This window comes from Schistocerca piceifrons, chromosome 7 (assembly GCF_021461385.2).
Source record: "Schistocerca piceifrons isolate TAMUIC-IGC-003096 chromosome 7, iqSchPice1.1, whole genome shotgun sequence".
Classification (NCBI taxonomy): Eukaryota; Metazoa; Arthropoda; class Insecta; order Orthoptera; family Acrididae; genus Schistocerca; species Schistocerca piceifrons.
The window spans coordinates 452111448-452129887 of NC_060144.1; the positions used below are offsets into that span (position 1 = coordinate 452111448).

General features: G+C 46.5%; 1 protein-coding gene across 1 annotated transcript; it reads right to left on the reverse strand.

The window, feature by feature from the left end:
- Window positions 1–5089: 5089 nt before the first annotated feature.
- On the reverse strand, window positions 5090–5419 carry LOC124709010 (proline-rich protein HaeIII subfamily 1-like). The gene has a single exon (XM_047240642.1). It carries the CDS (start codon window positions 5417–5419, stop codon window positions 5090–5092), a length of 330 nt encoding a protein of 109 aa, XP_047096598.1.
- Between the last annotated feature and the right edge of the window lie 13021 nt (window positions 5420–18440).

An 18440-nucleotide genomic window follows, 5' to 3' on the forward strand; every position in this document is an offset into this window, starting at 1 on the left:
GAACAAAATGCTTTGTGCTTCCGTAAAAAGGGGCTCTCAAACAAGCAACACATCCTGAACAGGCTTCTGATTGGTACAGACACATTGTCGCCAAAATACTGGCTGGTAGGAATGCCTTCAATTGACCAGTCGAACACTGTAATACACTCCTGGAAATTGAAATAAGAACACCGTGAATTCATTGTCCCAGGAAGGGGAAACTTTATTGACACATTCCTGGGGTCAGATACATCACATGATCACACTGACAGAACCACAGGCACATAGACACAGGCAACAGAGCATGCACAATGTCGGCACTAGTACAGTGTATATCCACCTTTCGCAGCAATGCAGGCTGCTATTCTCCCATGGAGACGATCGTAGAGATGCTGGATGTAGTCCTGTGGAACGGCTTGCCATGCCATTTCCACCTGGCGCCTCAGTTGGACCAGCGTTCGTGCTGGACGTGCAGACCGCGTGAGACGACGCTTCATCCAGTCCCAAACATGCTCAATGGGGGACAGATCCGGAGATCTTGCTGGCCAGGGTAGTTGACTTACACCTTCTAGAGCACGTTGGGTGGCACGGGATACATGCGGACGTGCATTGTCCTGTTGGAACAGCAAGTTCCCTTGCCGGTCTAGGAATGGTAGAACGATGGGTTCGATGACGGTTTGGATGTACCGTGCACTATTCAGTGTCCCCTCGACGATCACCAGTGGTGTACGGCCAGTGTAGGAGATCGCTCCCCACACCATGATGCCGGGTGTTGGCCCTGTGTGCCTCGGTCGTATGCAGTCCTGATTGTGGCGCTCACCTGCACGGCGCCAAACACGCATACGACCATCATTGGCACCAAGGCAGAAGCGACTCTCATCGCTGAAGACGACACGTCTCCATTCGTCCCTCCATTCACGCCTGTCGCGACACCAGTGGAGGCGGGCTGCACGATGTTGGGGCGTGAGCGGAAGACGGCCTAACGGTGTGCGGGACCGTAGCCCAGCTTCATGGAGACGGTTGCGAATGGTCCTCGCCGATACCCCAGGAGCAACAGTGTCCCTAATTTGCTGGGAAGTGGCGGTGCGGTCCCCTACGGCACTGCGTAGGATCCTACGGTCTTGGCGTGCATCCGTGCGTCGCTGCGGTCCGGTCCCAGGTCGACGGGCACGTGCACCTTCCGCCGACCACTGGCGACAACATCGATGTGCTGTGGAGACCTCATGCCCCACGTGTTGAGCAATTCGGCGGTACGTCCACCCGGCCTCCCGCATGCACACTATACGCCCTCGCTCAAAGTCCGTCAACTGCACATACGGTTCACGTCCACGCTGTCGCGGCATGCTACCAATGTTAAAGACTGCGATGGAGCTCCGTATGCCACGGCAAACTGGCTGACACTGACGGCGGCGGTGCACAAATGCTGCGCAGCTAGCGCCATTCGACGGCCAACACCGCGGTTCCTGGTGTGTCCGCTGTGCCGTGCGTGTGATCATTGCTTGTACTGCCCTCTCGCAGTGTCCGGAGCAAGTATGGTGGGTCTGACATACCGGTGTCATTGTGTTCTTTTTTCCATTTCCAGGAGTGTGCTTTAAGCACGTGGTACAGAATGTTTTGCCAGTAGACTTGCTACTCAGAATTCTAGTAGGAATGGATAACTTGAAAGCTGACATCTTAACGAACGACGTTCAAGGTAGACACAGAGAGATTGGAGTTCACACAGAGGCTTGCCAAATAATAATCCTTCTTTCCGCCCACCTTTCGTGACTTTGAATTTGCAAAAGGGGGTAGTGGCAGCGGTACGCAAGTTACCCTCTGCTACACAACCTAGGTTGCTTTCACAGTAGCATTGAGACCAGTTGCCAGACCTCGTCACCAGAGGTCGCCTGATAACATCGCCTGACAGCTAGGTCACAGTGTGTCCAGTCTCCGTCAGTTCTTGGTGAGATCATGAAGGTTAGGTTAGGTTAGAAACTGTTCTGTCAAGGAAGCTAGAATCTCGTTTCTCGTTTATTTAACGAATACATACGATGAAGAGAAACGTTCTATTACATAGTCGAGACGATTCTTGCTTCCATTGAAGAACAAGATTAAAAACGTTCTGCACAACTCTAGATGAATTCAGCGGAACCGCACTCTATCGGTTGACCTCCAATGACAGTCATTACATGTAAAACACAAATATAAATTTTAGAATACGATACTCTGGACAGCCGGCCGAAGTGGCCGTGCGGTTAAAGGCGCTGCAGTCTGAAACCGCAAGACCGCTACGGTCGCAGGTTCGAATCCTGCCTCGGGCATGGATGTTTGTGATGTCCTTAGGTTAGTTAGGTTTAACTAGTTCTAAGTTCTAGGGGACTAATGACCTCAGCAGTTGAGTCCCATAGTGCTCAGAGCCATTTGAACCATTTGATACTCTGGACACCTAAAGAACTGAAAAGTGGAGACCGCATCACATTTTTAAACCACTTCATAAAACAGAATCACCGCCCTCTTGGAATAAAATGCCAGTAAGCATAATAACAGTTGGTAGACAGCCAATGCCCACTCACCAAAACCCAAAAATGATCAGCTACGGAATCTTTAAGCATCAAAATGGACATACGCAACCTTTGTCACTCGTAAACATAATTTTTGGAGGCTATAACCTAAGCCTACAGTTTCCGATCAGCTGACATGCTGCATTAATGAAGCTGAAATGTCTAGACAGTCACAGAACATCCAAAATGTACACGGTCCAGTCACATTAATGCGACCACCGCCTGTATTCGACGTGAAAGTCAGTACTACTCAGAGATGGCAGGTGGTAGCACTAGCAGCGGAGGGTCTACAAAACATGTTGCCGGGATGCGGAAAACAGTGCAGTCTTGTCGTAATAAGGAAACGGAGTGATTTATCTGACGTCCAAAAGGACATGATCATTGGCTTTCATGCCAAAGGTGGAAGCATTTGCAAAGCGATTGGGAAGTCAGTAAACTGTTCGCGTGCCGCCGTGGTTAAAGTACACTATGCATGGCAAAGTGGCGCTACCCATATGGGCGCCGAGGGAATTGCCGTGCACCACAGGTCATAGATAGTAGGGGTGAATAAGGGATGCGGAGATGTGTACGAGCAAATAAACATGCAGCTGTTGAGCAATTGACCGCCCAGATGAACGAACAGCATCTCCTCAACGATCGTACAGCGATCGATTCTGGGAATGTGCGTCTGCAGTAGACGCCCGTTTCATGTACCCGAGCTGACTGTTGTTCATAACGACGAAGGCTGGAATTTGTACGCCAGTACCGCAACTGGTCTTACCGACTGTCGACAGGTAGCCTTTTCAGATGAATCGCGTTTCATGCTACGTTGATGTGTGTGGAGTGAAACATCTGGAAGGAAACCCCGTGCAACCAGGAGGGAGCGTTATGGTTTGTAGAATGTTTTTACAGCACTTCTTGGGTGATCTCGTCATTTTGGAAAGCGCAATAGATCAACGTAAATGTGCATCTACCTTTGGGGAGTTTTTCCACCCCTACATGCTGTTTGTTTTTCCTCGAGACGATGACATCTAGCCGGCCGCTGTGGCCGAGCAGTTCTAGGCGCTTCAGTCTGGAACCGCGCGACCGCTACGGTCGCAGGTTCGAATCCTGCCTCGGGCATGGATGTGTGTGATGTCCTTAGGTTAGTTACATTTTAGCAGTTCTAACTTCTAGAGGACTGATGACCTCAGATGTTAAGTCCCATAGTGCACAGAGCCATTTGAACCGTTTTTTTATGACATCTATAAGCAGAACAATGCAACGTCTCACTCAGGTCGTAGTGGACGTGTGTGGTTCGAAGAGCACCAGGACGAATTTACCGTACTCCCCTGGCCACCAACCTCCCCGGATTTAAACCCAATCGAGAATCCGTGGGGCCACCTCTATCAGACTGTTCGCGCCATGAATCCTCAGCGGGAAAGACTACGCAACTGGCCACGGCATTGGCTCGAGCATGGCTCCACGTCCCTGTCGATACTTTCCAGAATCTCAGTGATCCTCTTTCTACACGTCCGCACTGCAAAAGGTGATTATTCAGGCTTTTGACAGATGTTCACAGTCTAGGACAGGGTAACGTTCAGTAAATCATTATTAAATTTCTGAGTTGTTCGAACTTAATGGTTTCCTTTAGCGGTTACAGAACATAGACTCCAAGACATATCCCCTTCATATTCTTTCTCATCCTAATGCCACAACGCCTTCCTTCTTGTACTAAACCTAAAAATTTCTGACTATCCGTAGTTTGCATGTGGGAACATCGGCTTGTTATAACGAAGAAAACAAACTGATTTGAATTCCACCGATTGTTATCCGAAGTCTATGCTTATGGGCGTTGAGATAGGCGGCACTGAGACCAAGCACATACTCGAGTACTGATTTGAAAAGATCGGTAGTCTTCGGCCGATGTCAGTCGCTGGCCGAACGCCCCAATGTCGGTGCCACTGTGGCCAGAGCTATGATGTAGCTGTAAACTGATGTCGTAAAAAGAGGATTTCTACTAGCCCTCGTCTTTTTACCTACTTGATCCTCTGCTGCCTTCACTACTTTATCCCTCAGAGCTACCCATTTTTCTTCTACTGTATTTCTTTCCCCCATTCCTGTCAATTGTTCCCTTATGCTCTCCCTGAAACTCTGTACAACCTCTGGTTCTTTCAGTTTATCCAGGTCCCATCTCCTTAAATTCCCACCTTTTTGCAGTTTCTTCAGTTTTAATCTACAGTTCATAACCAATAGATTGTGGTCAGAGCCCACATCTGCCCCTGGAAATGTCTTACAATGTAAAACCTGGTTCCAAAATCTCTGTCTTACACAGATAACGCTCTGGAAGCTATGCCATTACTTTTACTATGTGGCAGATGCCGACATCGGATAAAAATCGACGTACTCTTCCGATGCGTACCATTTTTCCCGGCAGTGTCTAACGACTCTGTACCTGCATGCCGACAATGATCGCAATGGGTGCAGCTCTTTTTATGGCGATCAGCGTAGATACAGCTGGCGGTAGTTCTACCTCGACCTGTCGGTGCAGCCCAAGGAGAGATGGCAGATGGTGTGCCGCGCTTGAACTATTGGCGCCTAGGTCGGCGAGCCTAGTAAGGCGGAATGGTGTGACCTAGTGGCGGCGGCGGCGGCGGGCGTTGAGCGGCAGACCCTCTGCCGGGAGGTCCGGCCGGCCGCCGAGGCCGCGCTTCGCCGGGCCGCTCGGGCGCCGCCGTGCGCCCTCGGCCGGCAGCCGAGCTCAGCGCCTGCCCGCCGCGCCGCGGATGTTTAAACGGCGCGAGTGGCGGCGCGCACCCAGTCGGTGGCGGGTCGCGTCGCGCAGCGCAGCCGTGTGGGAGGCGAGGCGAGGCGAGGCGAGGTGTCGTGTCGTGTCGTGTGGTGCGTGCGGCGCGCAGGGACGCGTGTGCTTGGCTCGGCATGCAGTGCGATGTGGCCGCCGTCTCCGCCTTCACCGTGCTCGCCGCAGTGCTCGCCCTCGCCGCGGGACACCACCACGGTGAGTCTGCACGCGCTCGCTGCCAAACGGACCCCAGCAGAGGCGTCTTAGCGCTTTTGCTCTTAATTTTCATTTCGCGCGGATCAGTCCTTAACTCCGCTCAAAGGCTCTGCCTCCCCGAGTTTATAGTCACAAATCGCTTATTATTTTTGCAGGAAAAAGACTTTTACTAGCTAAGCAAAGGTGAACAGACTTGGTCCTTCTGGTTTCACTTCCTTAGTCTCAGGCCTGCCTACTGTCCTTTTGAGCACTTTGCCTGGTTCACATCCCACATTTGATTTCGTTGGGAGCAAAATAGTAAAGTACCCTACGAAACCAGCTCAGCCTGCAATAAAATGTTTTTTATTTCATTTACACCATTTTCAATTGCAAGGTCTCCAGTCTCATCTTCAGATCTATCGTGCGGTATATTGATCTTAGAAACTATGTATGTTGCACGTACCTCTGATGAAAGTGCTGCAAGCCTCGAAATCAGCCGTAGTATAATTGCAAACTGTTGCTATTGTTTTTTCGGAATTAATCTTACGATTACGTTCACCGTAGCCACACCAACGTTTAAAATAAGTAAAATTAACGTCTAACAGCTCGTAGGTATTGTGGTCATTGTGAACCAGCTCGCTTCATCGAGGACATGGGGGGAAATATACAAGCTTTGTCCCTTTCTTATGGAATTTGAAACGATTTCTGGAAATTAAGTAAAAACTAACTAATGTTAATGGAATTTTGTCGTATGATGACATGATGGAGACAGTGGCTGTTGTTCGAAGACAAATGTTGATGGTGTTAGGACAGCAACCAGCCACAAATTTACTTTCAGTTCCTTTATTCAGACATCTGCTGGACGAATTTTATGAATACAAACACTCGAGACCGACGTTTCGCGTAAGTCACATGCAACGAAAATCTGTAACGCAACCATCTGTGTGTGACGTGTTTATAATTACATATTATTTATATTTTAGGAGAATTAATCTGTAAAAAAACACACCACATGTCATACAGAAAACATGTCAACCGTCTGAGGATGAATCACAACGATTCGAGACCGGTAACGGTAGCCTTTGAATAAAGGAACTGAAAGTAAATTTGTGGCTGGTTGCTGTCCTAACACCATTAACTAAGGTTAAATGAGTGGATGAATGTTCGGACCACATGATTCTAGAATACAAGTTGTACTGGCCACATCGGCGACTCGTAGAGCGTAGGAAAATTGTAGGGAAGCGAAATTTGGGCTAGGAAGTGAAGAGTATTGAAGAGCATAAAGAGGAAATGCATGTTTCGAAAAACTCAGCCTGAGGAAGGGGCAGATTATTGGGTCATCTAGATTCCTAGATGTACGGTGACACTGCGAACAGTGGAGATGATGAAGTAGAAATAATAAGTTGTGGCACCAGAGAAACAGTAAACGCTATCCGCAGGACTGACTGTCCATACATCAACTGAGATGACAGCGCCGGAGTTCGAACCTACATTCTTCGGCATTCGAAGCCTGTCTCGTAATGTGTATTAAGGTTTCTTGTACTCTCGGTGGCTCGTTCCAGTGAAATGGCACAATAGTATCAGTTTCAGTGTATCAAGCCTGCCATCACTGCCTCAGTGTCGAAAGGACTCTAAGCGCTGAAAAACGCTCTTGGCGTTGAAGGTTTTGTAGCCTGTCATTAGTCCTTGCGGACTATTCTTACGTTGTCACTCAATCGGCGCCGTAGTATGCGTTATTTATGGTCCATCTCGTAAGAGTGGGAAGAATTGGGAATACGACGAGTCTTTTAGTCGACTGCTAGATTGCTCGCCGTAGTCAGATGTGCGGAGGTAAAGGATTCGTCCGCGAGCCGGCGGAGCGTCCTTGCGGGTTATCGCGCTCGCAGCTGTGTCCCCGGGGATGGCGACCTCGGCCGCCGCGCGCCGCGTGCCGGTATTGGCCGCGTTTCAAGAGCCAGCCTGCGGTCTGGCGCGCCGTCTGGCGGACCGCGTTCGACTCCAGCCCGCGTGAGTGGCGCCTGGCGGGCCGTTTGTTTACACGGCGCGGCGCGTCTGACTCACACCTGTTGCCTCCCTCGATCTCGTGCGCGCCTCAGTTTTACGCCCTCCACTTACCAGTGGAGTCGCAGACTTAGCGCTGGAAATCTACACACAAAATTTTCGTTTCGACACAATTACTCAAAACCTGTGATGACTGTTGAGAGGAATAAATTTAGAAGTGGCAGTAACGAACACATTTTCGCGTTGTATTTAGTGCTTCTTTTCGCAACAAAGCACTTGATACGTTATTAATCTCCTGATAGTGCAAGCCTCATATCTCCAAGACATTGCATATATCATGTTACTACTGCAGAAAAACTTACGTTTTATCGAACTGATAACTTTACGAAAAACTGGTTTGAATCATCCCACATAAACGGGTTGCAAAAGATTGAGCTGAATAATTCAAATAATGTTGGAAGGGGAGAAAATTTTAGTGACTAGGGGAAATCATGGAGTCCCACAGGGTTCAACTTTGGGTACACTTCTACTTAACATTCATCAAGCAGAAGTGGTACTTTTTGAAGATGATGTTACTGCTATAATAAATCAGTTTAAACAGAGAGCAAGGGAAGAAACTGTTTTTTTTCCAAAAAATTGCTAAGTAGTCGTCTGAAAACGGACTACTCCTTAATTTCTAAAAAAAAGCACTACATTCAGTTTTGTACAACAAATAGATTCGTACCAACAGTTAATATAGTACGTGAAGGAGTCAGTGTACATGGCAGAATGCTCCAAATTTTTGGCTCTACATGTTGATTAAAATTTGAACTGGAAGAAACAAATTATGAAACAGTTCCAAGTTCAGCTAAGTTTGCTTCTTGTATAATTGCTACAACTGGAAGGAGAGAAGATTATAGTGACTCAGGGGAAATCACGAAGGGAGTCCCACAGGGCTCAGTTTTAGATCCACACCTATTCCATATATACGTGAATGATCTTCCAATAAATATTAATCAAAGCAGAATTGGTGCTTTTTGGCAGACGATGCTAGTGTTGTGATAGCAACAGACGAAATTGTTATTAGTGTTTCCCAAAAAAATTATTAAGCTGTTTTCTGAATATGGACTCTGCCCTACTTTTAAGAAAAGATACTACATTCAGTTCTGTACAACAAATAGCCATACCAACAACTGATGTCAACAAGCCACAATGCTTCAATTTTTTTGTTGTATTGATTGACGAAAACTTTAACTGGAACAAACAAATTACCGATCTTCTCAAACAGTAAGTTCAGCTAATTTTGCTCTTTGTATAACTGATACTCTTGGAGGAGAGAAAATTTTGGTGACTCGGGAGAAATCACGAACGAAGCCCCACAGGGTCCAGTTATGGTTCGCTCCTATTCCTTATACAGGGAGAGTCAGGAGGAAAGGTACATGCCTTGAATGATGATAGTATTGGTGTTTCTGGACGAACAGCTTCAAATGAACATATGCCCTTTTCTTAACAATATCCAACACACGTGAGTTTCAAATTCACGGACGTCAGTCACATGATTTCTTCATTAGCACTCACATATGAATACAACCAAAGCGACATTAGGCTACGTTGTGTTACCTTTACTGACCATTTCAGTGGGATATTGTTGACGACCAACTGAGTGGCAAAGTTGTTTTAGACAACCGTCTTAATAGTGTAGGGCATCTTGATTTTCTTCAAAATGTATTATATTGGAGAATATTCTTTTGGCAACAGGAAGTCGTGTGTACTCCCAGCACGACGGAGCTCCTCCACATTCCGTATGGCTAGTGACACAGTAACTCACTGAATCGGTCCTGGTCGTTGGATCGGTCAGCGTGAAGTCAATTCTTGGCCACCGAGGTCACCCGACCTTCTTCCATTGGATTGCTGTGTGTGGGGTTGGCTTAAGAGCGAAGTGTACAAGCACAGAGTGGACACATATGGGGAACTTCGCTTTCGTTTTTTACATGCTTATGCTCAAGCAAACGACAGTGAGCTCAGATCAGCAACACAGCAGCTGTCTACAGGAGCTGCAAAAGGCCTTGCAGTTGCCGGTCGACTTTCTGAACGTCATTTGTGAGGAAACTTACGCAATTAAACAAAACATTAGATCACAATATTTCGTTTACTGTCACCTACATCTGTCCTGTTCCCCAATGCCTTCATTGATTTCCTTGGCAGTTGTAAAGAACAGGACATACGTTCATATGACGATTTTTGTTCAGAATCACTAATACTATCGCCCCTCAAAGCATATGCCTTTCCTGACTCGTGTATACATGAATGGTCTTCCACTTAATATCAAGCAGAATTGGTACTTTCTGTAGACGATGTTAGTGTTATAATAAATCTCTTTAAAGAGAAAGCATTTCTCTTTAAAGAGAATTTTATATATATATATATATATATATATATATATATATATATATATATATATATATATATATAATTCTCTTGCAATGTATTGATATATTGACGTTGGCAATAACAATTTTTTCGTTTCATTGATCGTGACTGGACCAAATATCTTACAAAAGAAGCATAAAAAGAACAAACTACAAAGAACAAAACTCGTCTAGCTTGAAGGGGAAAACCAGATGGCGCTACGGTTGACCCGCTAGATGGCGCTGCCATAGGTCAAACGGATATCAACCCACATTTTTATTACATATTCGTGTAGTACGTAAGGAAAAATGAATGTTTTAGCTGGACCACTTCTTTCGTTTTGTGACAGATGGCGCTGTAACAGTCACAAACATAAGGATCACAATTTTAGACGAACAGTTGGAAACAGGTAGGTTTTTTAAATATAAATACAGAACGTAGGTACGTTTGAACATTTTATTTCGGTTGTTCCAATGTGATACATGTACCTTTTGTGAACTTATCATTTCTGAGAACGCATGCTGTTACAGCGTGATTACCCGTAAATACCACACTAATGCAACAAATACTCAAAATGATGTCCGTCAACCTTAATGCATTTGGCAATACGTGTAACGACATTCCTCTCAACAGCGAGTACTTCGCCTTCCGTAATGTTCGCACATGCATTGACAATGCGCTGACGTATGTTGTCAGGCGTTGTCGGTGGATCACGATAGCAAATATCCTTCAACTTTCCCCTCAGAAAGAAATCCGGGGACGTCAGATCCGGTGAACGTGCGGGCTATGGTATGGTGCTTCGACGACCAATCCACCTGTCATGAAATATGATATTCAATACCGCTTCAACGGCACGCGAGTTACGTGCCGGACATCCATCATCTTGGAAGTACATCGCCATTCTGACATGCAGTGAAACATCTTGTAGTAACATCGGTAGAACATTACGTAGGAAATCAGCATACATTGCACCATTTAGATTACCATCGATAAAGTGGGGACCAATTATCCTTCCTCCCATAATACCGCACCATACATTAATCCGCCAAGGTCGCTGATGTTCCACTTGTCGCAGCCATCGTGGATTTTCCGTTGCCAAACAGTGCATACTATGCCGATTTACTTTACCGCTGTTGGTGAATGACGCTTCGCCGCTAAATAGAACGCGTGCAAAAAATCTGTCCTTGTCCCGTAATTTCTCTTGTGCTCAGTGGCAGAACTGTACACGACGTTCAAAGTCGTCGCCACGCAATTCCTGGTGCATAGAAATATGGTACGGGTGCAATCGATGTTGATGTAGCAGCATTCTCAGCACCGACGTTTTTGAGATTCCCGATTCTCGCGCAATTTGTCTGCTACTGATGTGCGGATTAGCCGCGATAGCAGCTAAAACACCTACTTGGGCATCATCGTTTGTTGCAGGTCGTGGTTGACGTTTCACATGTGGGTGAACACTTCCTGTTTCCTTAAATAACGTTACTATCCGGCGAAAGGTCCGGACACTTGGATGATGTCGTCCAGGATACCCAGCAGCATACATAACACACGCCCGTTTGGCATTTTGATGACAATAGCTATACATCAACACGACATCGACCTTCTCCGCTATTGGTAAACGGTCCATTTTAACACGGGTAATCTATCACGAAGCAAATACCGTCCGCACTGGCGGAATGTTACGTGATGCCACGTACTTATACGTTTATGACTATTACAGCGCCATCTATCACAAAGCGAAAAAAGTGGTCCAACTAAAACATTCATATTTCTTTACGTACTACACGAATATGCATTAAAAATGGGGGTTCCTATTTAAAAAAACGCAGTTGTAATCCGTTTGATCTATGGCAGCGCCATCTAGCGGGCCAACCATAGCTCCATCTGGTTTCCCCCTTCAGGTTAGACGAGTTTCGTTCTTTGTAGTTTTTTCGTTTGACGCTTATTTCGTGAGATATTTGGCCTGCTCACTATCAATGGACCATCCTATATATATAATCTTCTTGGAATATATTGATATATTGACGTTAATTAACTTTCTGCAAGTGTTCTATGTAAAACATAAAAAGTAGATTTAAAGCATCTCCAAAATTACGACTCAATACACATTTCGATTCTAAAATCCTGCAGATTTACTGTAATACTGATGTTTCTTGTAAACTCTTGATAGACTGAATGTTACTCAAACTTAATGATTTTAACTTTGGAGACGGTAAGTGTAACAAAACTGACATACTCACGAGTAACGTAGGATGGGCATGACAGAACTGATAAGTGCTGCTTGGCTTTTTCCTCTTTCTTCTTAAAAAATTGTTCTCGTTTGGAATCTCTTGTAAAGGAATGAATATATTTGGACAGATTTTGCTTTCTAGCTGTTTTTGTGGTGTCCTACATTGACTGGTGAAAGCAGAATATGCCAGTTTGGGCCTATGCAGATATGTCATTATTCGTGAATTATGGACCTCTTTATCGGCAATGAGACTGCTAGGAGACATAACATTGTCCTACTTAATTTACGATCTGTCTCCGAATAAATTGGGTAGCTTTTACTTCATCAGATGACCCATGCCCGGTCAGTAACCGTACAGACCCGTGTTACGGACAATAATTATTGCTTCATTTCAATACAATATATGTTGTTTGGTTTCTGCCACGTAAATGTCACGTTCTTTGACATGCTACTGACAATAAAAATTAGTTTCACCATTACTAGCAGTATCAGCAGTTTTGCGTAACGCATTTTTACACCGACAAGCAGAACGGATGACGGGATGACGTAAGCCATGACTGTAGGTAACAAACCACCCACTTTTCCACTGGAGGTAAGGTAGGAAAAACATGGTAAAGATAGAAAAGTTGAGCTCAGCGAAAGAAATAAAGTTCACATATTTAGCATTTCCATGCTCATACACTTATCTTACTGTTTACTGGCGAAGATCACGTATTGGTCATTCAGTACAACGACCTATTATCGCCACCCTCTTCGTCTCGTGTTCTGTTACAGAAGGACGGAGGGAAGCTTAGGTTTTAACGACCTGTCGACGACTAGGTCAGTGTAAGTGGAGAGTAAGTTTGGATTTCTGAAGTACGGCCGGGTCCTTTTCAAAGGAACTGCCCCAGAAAGTCTTACCTCTTTTTCTGTTTCAAATACCCTGAGATATAGTCTTCCTTTTACAACACCATAATATCTTTACAGCAGTTTTTGTCTGAGGTAATTTGAGTCCACTATAGGTAACTTTTCTTTATGTACCTTTCATGACAGACGTCCCATATTCCAAGTTTTCTACTGCGAAATACAGTTTTTGGACAATCCACTAATCGCTTAGTTGAATACTGCTCATAGGCTTCACATATATCACGAAGTCTGCTATAATGTTAGTGTTCCGGGTGCCTTCACGCACGGCAGCTTGCAGGAAGGATAGTTACCTCTCCTGCGGGTGGTGGCAGCGTCTTTGGGCGTGCTACAGTTAGGTCAGTTACGATGAGGATTTTGTAGTTTTAACATTTTATTTGATTGATATTTTATTTGTATTCATATTCTAAATTTTAAACAGTATGTCAGTTAATATTATGTTGTGGATGAGAAAATATTCTTGCTGAGGCTCTGAATTTCACTGTCGAGAGTTACGGTAATGCTAATCACTATGCAGGAGATAAGAGTGCTGTCTCCACCGTGCTATTCCTATGGTCAGAGAAAGTAGACCCAAGTTCTCTTGAAGCGAACAGAAAATAATCTCTACAATTCGCTTATACACTCCTGGAAATTGAAATAAGAACACCGTGAATTCATTTTCCCAGGAAGGGGAAACTTTATTGACACATTCCTGGGGTCAGATACATCACATGATCACACTGACAGAACCACAGGCACATAGACACAGGCAACAGAGCATGCACAATGTCGGCACTAGTACAGTGTATATCCACCTTTCGCGGCAATGCAGGCTGCTATTCTCCCATGGAGACGATCGTAGAGATGCTGGATGTAGTCCTGTGGAACGGCTTGCCATGCCATTTCCACCTGGCGCCTCAGTTGGACCAGCGTTCGTGCTGGACGTGCAGACCGCGTGAGACGACGCTTCATCCAGTCCCAAACATGCTCAATGGGGGACAGATCCGGAGATCTTGCTGGCCAGGGTAGTTGACTTACACCTTCTAGAGCACGTTGGGTGGCACGGGATACATGCGGACGTGCATTGTCCTGTTGGAACAGCAAGTTCCCTTGCCGGTCTAGGAATGGTAGAACGATTGGTTCGATGACGGTTTGGATGTACCGTGCACTATTCAGTGTCCCCTCGACGATCACCAGTGGTGTACGGCCAGTGTAGGAGATCGCTCCCCACACCATGATGCCGGGTGTTGGCCCTGTGTGCCTCGGTCGTATGCAGTCCTGATTGTGGCGCTCACCTGCACGGCGCCAAACACGCATACGACCATCATTGGCACCAAGGCAGAAGCGACTCTCATCGCTGAAGACGACACGTCTCCATTCGTCCCTCCATTCACGCCTGTCGCGACACCACTGGAGGCGGGCTGCACGATGTTGGGGCGTGAGCGGAAGACGGCCTAACGGTGTGCGGGACCGTAGCCCAGCTTCATGGAGACGGTTGCGAATGGTCCTCGCCGATACCCCAGGAGCAACAGTGTCCCTAATTTGCTGGGAAGTGGCGGTGCGGTCCCCTACGGCACTGCGTAGGATCCTACGGTCTTGGCGTGCATCCGTGCGTCGCTGCGTTCCGGTCCCAGGTCGACGGGCACGTGCACCTTCTGCCGACCACTGGCGACAACATCGATGTACTGTGGAGACCTCACGCCCCACGTGTTGAGCAATTCGGCGGTACGTCCACCCGGCCTCCCGCATGCCCACTATACGCCCTCGCTCAAGGTCCGTCAACTGCACATACGGTTCACGTCCACGCTGTCGCGGCATGCTACCAGTGTTAAAGACTGCGATGGAGCTCCGTATGCCACGGCAAACTGGCTGACACTGACGGCGGTGGTGCACAAATGCTGCTCAGCTAGCGCCATTCGACGGCCAACACCGCGGTTCCTGGTGTGTCAGCCGTGCCGTGCGTGTGATCATTGCTTGTACAGCCCTCTCGCAGTGTCCGGAGCAAGTATGGTGGGTCTGACACACCGGTGTCAATGTGTTCTTTTTTCCATTTCCAGGAGTGTAGAAGGTGGGTACTGTCCGAACGCCACGAAAAGCCGCGGCAGCTTAGGCGTGGCGCCGACGCTACAGTCAGAACTACCAGCATGGGCCCAATCCCACACTCACAATGAGACGGCTGATATTTGCAGCCAGGACTTCACTATAGCACTGCACATGTGCACAGAGCAATTTTCTCTGTCCGCGGCCCTTATCTGTCACACAGTGGATTTCTCGGGGCTCGAGAACAATACTAACTAATGTCTAATCGGCAGGTGGAACGTTAGATCGATATCCTGGCTCCTGTTGAATAAGAGCGTGTACAATAATTGACCACGACCTATTAAAGTGATCCACCTAACATTAGCCTGAAGTGGTGTTGGGAACCCGCGGAGAACCTAAAAAAAGGGCTGGATGTGGATTTGAGCATCACTGCAGCCGTGAAGAGACTGATGCACCGTTTCATTCTCTCGGATTTAACCGGATCACAGGGGAAGTTCAGCGCACTTGCTCCCACCTCGTTGTCTTCCATCTGAACATTTTCGCACAGGGTGAGGCATATAATAGTGACCTGCAGAACAGAGTTCAAGGATACAAAGAAACACAGTAGAGGAAAGAAAATACAGTACTAACCCGACTATGGCAGATGTTGAAAGTGCCACCATACATCTCTTGGCACTTTTGGGTCCTGTTCATAAAGTTACTGAAGGCGGATCGAAGCTAGACTGATGTAATTGCTGTAATTTCATCCGAAATGTTCTGCTGCAGTTCTTGAAGACTAAGAGGTTGTTTCGATACATTTCGACATGACGGCTCTGCCCAAAAAGAATCGCACAATGACAGATCACGTGACCTGGGTTGCCGGCTAGGGCCGCAACCGGACTGACTGACGCTAACAACTCTGTCAGACGTGAACATTGTGTAAATGTTCTCCAAGCTTCAGCGTGCTGTATGGGCAGTTACTCCATGCTGTTAGGGCGTGGTTATATGCATATATTCACGTCCAGTCGTATACACTATTCCGGGCCAGTTTTATGTGCCCCTCCCTATATAAGTGAAATTTCCTATATGCCTTGGTCCCCACTGGCGACAGTTAAAATTTCTAATGCTCTGACATGGACAAGGAGTTCAGATTTAACCACAACTGACACCAAAAGTAGTTACAGCGCTAGTAGTAGCTGTAGACATCAATTGGAATTTATCCGTGTGCTCAGTGATCGATGGTTAGTGGATTCTGAGAAGGACGTCATATTTGTTGAACATTCTCCTCAGGTCAGATTGTACGAGGTGTCGGCGTAATTTTCTTCTCCACTGAGACGTCGAAAATAACAGATGTGGATGCCTTCAGGATCGCTAATATCCCCGCAAAATCCAACATCTGATTCACATCCTCGAGCTTTACAGCGCTGACTTACGGACGGTATACTTGCGTTCTAGGTGCAGTAGCACCCATGCGGAGGAAAGATATAGTGAACAAGGGCTAAACCACAATCTCAGAGCTGCTACAGAATGATTGTTTCACTCTATTAAACTTAATAGTCCTTTCTGAACCTGAGAGATTATAGCTGGGTACTGGACTGGGGGTTAACAACTTTATCCCTGCGTTTCTTGGAGTACGGACTAACAGAATGAATAATCGAGATGCATCACAGCATCTACCTGCCAGTAATTTCTTCTATCTTCCGACATCCACACATTATTGTAGTACCAAATGACGAAAATAATTGGTAAGAAATGGCTTAGTCACATCGTAAAGGAAAGTTTACAGAATAAACTGTTTAGTCAGCGGTACTGGTAATTAAAGTTCCTGGACGTCAAAAGTCTTGGTTCATACCTTGTCCAGCGTACTGATTATACACTTTTAATTTGTCACGAAATTTCAGGTTTACTGATGTCAAACATCATCATGAAATGGAGAATAAAATTTTTCACTCCTGTCATTCACGGAATCACCATGTTATTCTGGAATTGGCAATTGTAGTGGTCCTTCCTGTCGCCACCCCTTCCCCTGTCGCCACCCCTTCCCCTACTAGACGTGGATTGCAGTCCGGTAGTGGGTAGTGACCTAGTTGGCTATGGGAAAGTACATAAGAACCGCGTCAACTGGTCAGCACTCGTCAATCCGCCAGGAGGATTCTACCTGGGACCGGCACGCCTCCCAGAATCCCAGGGAAGCTCGAATTTATCGAACAATAAAACTAGAACTCGGCCAAAACAGGCCCAACGGTACCGACCGGTCGCCATGCCATCCTCAGCCCACAGGTGTCACAGGATGCGGGTATGAAGGGGGATATGGTCAGCACACCGCTCGCCCGGGCATATGTGAGTTTAGGAAAGCAGAGCCGCTACTTCTCAGTCAAATAGCTCTTCAGTTTGCCTCATAAGGCCGCTTGCCAACAGCACTCGAGAGGCCTGATGGTCGGCCATTCGAGTGCTCCTCAGCCCGATGGCGCTTAACTTCGGTGATCTGACAGGATCCGGTGTTACCACTGCGGCAAGTCCGTTGGGCATTCCACAAACAATATTTGTAGCAAACCACTAAACGGAAGTCAAAAGAGTATAATTATATAATATAAAATGGAGTAACGGAAAACTTTAAAAAAATCATCCTACCGAAAAATTCTGAGAAATAAGTAGATCAAGTATAGTAATTTGGCTAGCGGCAACGCAGGAATGACGAAACTAACATTAGAGGAAATGTAGACAGCGAAACATTTGCATCTACAAAAAGGTCGCAGACGAACGACGGAGCTGTGGCGCTCGGTCAGTTCGAATCTTAGTGATGGCAGAAATTTGCACCGGCATTATTTGATCGCCGAGAGGAATGAGTTGGTGCCAAAGTCTTGGATTATATTTCGCAAACTTTGTACCGTACCCCATGGAACGAGATCGTGTGACACTGTAGTGACTTGGCCATGAGAAAGTGACGTAATCTGGCGTTGTCTTAGGTGTCATTCAAGAGGAGTTCGCTTACAGAATTCACTGGCATGGAGAGCTGCATGTAACAAGTCTTAGAATTGCAAACTACAACAACAACAGGCTATGTACCATTATCGGGTTCACCCGATTCTTTACCTTCGTACCTGTTAAAGACTTGACACCAGAACAAGGCAACCTCTAAGATCTTTTAAAGGATGGCAATATGAGATTTCAGCATTCACCCCTTTAGTACCCGGCAGCACTATCGATACAGACCCGCTAGAGAGAGTTACTCGGATGCTCTATCCATCATGAAAGAATGAGGCGATGCTATCGTAGACTCCACCCCGTCATATAATCGTGGCCAGTCGCCTCGTACCTGAAATAAAGGGGGAGGGGGTAAATGATGGTAGCATCACGACTCCTGTCGTAGTACGCCTGTGCTGTTTACCATGGCGATCTGCCGGACAGACCCAACAACGGCCAAAGTTCCTACGAGACTTGATTTTCA